Consider the following 4,302-nt stretch of genomic DNA (forward strand, 5'->3'; position numbering starts at 1 on the left):
TCGGAAGAGGATCTTTCTCCTCAAAGCAAATCAATCAGACCTGCAAAACGTACAAAAACACTATCCTGTTACGATATCTTAAATTCGCTGAGTTCTAGTATGCATGTTGCTACTGGCGTTAAAAGAAAAGCAGGTGAGTATTACATTTTTTATCTATGATCATGTATCAATAATTTTTACATTTGACATATATAAATTTTTATCAATATTCTTTCACAGCTGATTTCTCACGTAGTGGGACACCCGACCTCGAAAAGCACTTCAAGTCATTGGAAAGTACACATTCCGGTAATTCTCCTACTGTGCTGCAATCACAAAATTTAGATACAAGTCATACAGATAAACCCGAGTTTAAAGAAATCTATTCGAAAAATCTTGAGACACTCAATTCTAAGAAAACAGAAGAATTTCCTCTGATGAAGGGAATATTGAAGTCAACTAACAAAGAATCAAGGACCAACTTAAACCAACCAGCATCAGTAATAATCCACAAAACTACGAAAAAAGACGCCACCGAAATTAATAATACCAAATCCGTTGATCCATCAAAATTTGTCAAATTGACAGAAAAATTATTTATGAGAGCTGAACCCGAACGGAATGAACGGTTGAAGTCGCTCGTGGAAGAACCAAGTAATGTAAAGGTCAAGTTTGCAATTGATAATGTGGAAGAGATAAAGAGGGAGGATATACGAAATATGAGGCGAACTAATATGAAGGCCAGACTCCAAAGTATGTTCAATGCAATATCAGGAAAAGGTAAGTAACATAATATTATACATCAAAGTATGTTATGTAGATCATAAATAATTTTTTTTAAAACATGCTTTGACTCAAAGATTTATCAGAAAAAAATTTTTATTATACCCTCTTCTGCTTTTTTTCGTTATCTCATATAATAACTTTTTTATTTGTTCTTTCAGCAGAGAACAAAATCAATCCGGACGTCGTGATACAAGCGGACGATATTAACGCAACAGTTACGCCACCAGTTACGTGTTCAGCCATTTGCGCGACCCTTAATTCTCTGACAACCACGACCAACATTAATACTATGCCGCTCTCCACCGCGGCTATTCTTCCAAGTGGTTCCTCTTCGTCGAGTCCCGATGCGAAACTCGGTTCGAAACCAGCTATAACTTTTAGCTCAACGAATACCACACCGAATACTAAAATGCAGTCAAACATGCCGTCAATAAATACTCCTGAAAGAAAAGAAACAACTGATCAAGCGAAAGTCGTATCAGTTGCGCCCGTGATTGCGAATACAGAGTCCTTACAAAAAACCGTATCTTCGACTCCAAGTACAGCACCAACTTACACTTTTGGCAAACCGAAAGCATCAGCTACAACGTCGAATAGTTCATTACCGAAAAGTAGCACTACCTTTACATTAACTGCTACTACCACACCAACGTCTTTATCAACATATATTAATTTCCTACCAGTAGATAAAACACCATCGAGCTGGGCATTCGCACCTGTAAATTCTAGCGCTACGACAATTCAGACGAATAACATTATTACTACAAGTGCAACCGTTATTTCATCTACTGCAGTCAATACTACACAGGCTAATTCTACCTTCACTTTCCGTGATGCCAAGACATTTTCGTCTCCTGTTACGATCGCTCAAACTACAACGCCAAGTTTATCGTCTCAATCCACTGGGATGATGATATTGCCGGTTAAGACAACTTCAGGATCAATTATCAGTGCCGGTTTTAACAGTACTGCGAGCAGTACATCAAATAGCCTCACAACAGCAACATCCTCGTCTCCACCTTCGTTCATTTTCGGAAGCAACGGTACCGTTTCGCAACTTCCAAAGTCGAATAGCTTCATGTTCGGCCAATCTGATAGTAACATCCAATCGAAAGTGAACACTTTCCGAAGTCCCTCGAACAGCCAGACGACATCATTGCCGCCAGTTACGACTAAATCTTTTAATTTCTTCACATCCAATATTTTGGCGACGACTGCCGCAAGTAACTTATTTACGAATGTCGCATCGTTAGCGACATCGACATCAACATCCAGATTATCGAGCGTACCTGTGCTCAGTACATCCACCACTTCTTCAACGGCTACTTCATCTACCAGCAAACCTCTATTTGCTTTTGGCACTTCCAATACTTCAAACGCGACATCAACAGCTGCAATTCTACCAGTTACAACTGCCAACAATATAACCAATTTCGGTGCGATGAAGAATAATGCCGTTCTCACATTTGGTACGTCTACCACGACCATTACCCCGCAATTTAGCACGTCTGCAATCACCGTTCCACAATTCGGTGTATCCACCACGTCCATTTTCGCCACTACATCGAATACAACGACGAGCACAAATATCTTTGGTACGACCAGCAATAGTCAATCATTTTTCGGAACCGCACCAGTTGTACCGGGAACTACTAGTATATTTAACAGCCCGACAACTACGGTGCCTTCGATCTTCGTTACGACGACCAACGCTGCATCTTCGCCAAGTAGCACCATCAGTTCCAGTTTATTCGCCAATGCTAACGCCAATTTGACTTCGACGACCGCTGCGCCTTCGATGTTCGGCAGTGGCACGCCAATTTTTGGACAGACGAAGCTTTCGCCGTCCTTCGGAGCAGCAAGTGGCATGTTTGGCACCGCAACCTCACCGTTATTCAATTCGACCACGCAAGCCGGCACGACCGCGTCCACATTCAACATCACCGGTAACGTCTCCACCGGTACGATCACCCCTGGCTTTGATAGCACGAGCAACACGACGCCCGCGTTTGGAGCACCAAGCGTAGGAACATCGCAGACAACATCGTCGGCTTTCGGCGGTACGACCAATATGTTTGGTTCGACCGATAAGAACACATCGGTTCCCATATTCGGAACGAACGCTACGCCGGCTAGTGGAACTTTTGGACCTTTGGCGACGACGAGCACCTTCGGTACGCAAAATCCTACAAATCTCACGTTTGGAGCTGCAGCAAGTGGCGGCACTATGTTCGGTGATAATAAATCTCCATTCGGCGCAACGCCTGCGACTACTACGGGCTTTGCGGGTACATCTACATCGTCTTCGATTCCCGCCTTCGGAGCTAGCAATGCTAATGCGAGCAATAACACAAATAATATGTTCGTCTTTGGGAACAATCAGAAGGACGGACAACAGAATACTACGTTTCCTTTCGGATCCAATTTTCAAGCTGGAAGCAATAATTCTACAGCTCCATCGTCCACTCCATTCCAATTTGGACCTACAGCTCCCAAACCAGGTAAATACTTTTGAATAAATTATTTTATTATTAATATTTATATTATTATTAATTATAACTATAATCATATAAAGAACATTAAGTTATATGTGATAAATTAAATTTCAGATACAAGACAAAAATTGTATAAACTGTAAAATATTACTATTACTCTTGATTATATCCTTTCTTTAAATATTCTGGCTCAATTATATTAATCGTAAATGCAATCACTTTTTTCAGCACCAACAGGATTTAACTTTACCACACCACAGCCAGCGACTACTACCCTAAATTTCGGAACATCAGCAGCACCGACCTTCAACCCCTCAACGCCTGGCATGTTCAGCATCGGGAGTGGATCTACCGCGCCGCGATCTAGGACAATTCGTACGCGAAAACCGAGATGATGGAGGATGTAAACGTCGCTCGTTCGTTTGAGTGCATATTTTCGTTGAAATATATATTTGGAATGTTTGTTCAATTATATTATTTTATATATAATTTCATGCGAATATAAAAAGTATAATTAATACGCAAATTGCATTCGACATTTAATAAATTTGATAAATAAATCATATATGACACAAATTATATATTGTGAAGATAATAAGTAATAAGTGGTTTGTTGCCGCATTTTTTAAAGTTTGTTCGGTGACGGGGCTAAGTGTCTTTTACCCTGTACATATATAAGTACACAATATATATATATATATTTAATAAATTTAATAAATAATTAATAAAATGTTTTTAATAAATTTCTTTTTATATAATAATATCTTGCATATACAAGATCATAAAAGATTCATATCCTTACGATTTCAAATTTTTTTTATATATTCTTAAGATTCGATACAAAAGATATCAAATATGTATATATATATATGTATGCTTATTATATAAATAAAAAAAATTTTTCCTTTTTATTAAATTTTAGTTTCTCTGTTGCATATACTCATTTTTCCATATTAATAAAATAGTTGATTTTGATGAGAATATCCATTAAATAATTATATAGATGAAACAACCCATATGTATAGTAACATCTAATGTTTAG

The 4,302-nt window shown here is 38.6% G+C and overlaps 1 protein-coding gene across 2 annotated transcripts in view; it reads left to right on the forward strand.

Moving 5' to 3' along the window:
- Nucleotides 1–3,768, forward strand: part of LOC115244358 (nuclear pore complex protein DDB_G0274915-like) — a 5,463-nt gene extending 1,695 nt beyond the window's left edge. Inside the window, exons 3-6 of one of the 2 annotated variants that reach the window (XM_029821940.1) lie at nucleotides 1–133; nucleotides 220–759; nucleotides 927–3,266; nucleotides 3,489–3,768. In XM_029821940.1, coding sequence (XP_029677800.1) covers nucleotides 1–133; nucleotides 220–759; nucleotides 927–3,266; nucleotides 3,489–3,655 — 3,180 coding nt within the window. In that variant the 3' untranslated portion in view covers nucleotides 3,656–3,768. Of the gene's footprint in view, nucleotides 134–219; nucleotides 760–923; nucleotides 3,267–3,488 lie in introns of both variants that reach the window. The other variant, XM_029821939.1, reaches the window with a different exon arrangement.
- Nucleotides 3,769–4,302: the final 534 nt, after the last annotated feature.

Source organism: Formica exsecta, unplaced genomic scaffold, assembly GCF_003651465.1.
Source record: "Formica exsecta isolate Colony F162 unplaced genomic scaffold, ASM365146v1 scaffold81, whole genome shotgun sequence".
NCBI classification, from domain to species: Eukaryota; Metazoa; Arthropoda; class Insecta; order Hymenoptera; family Formicidae; genus Formica; species Formica exsecta.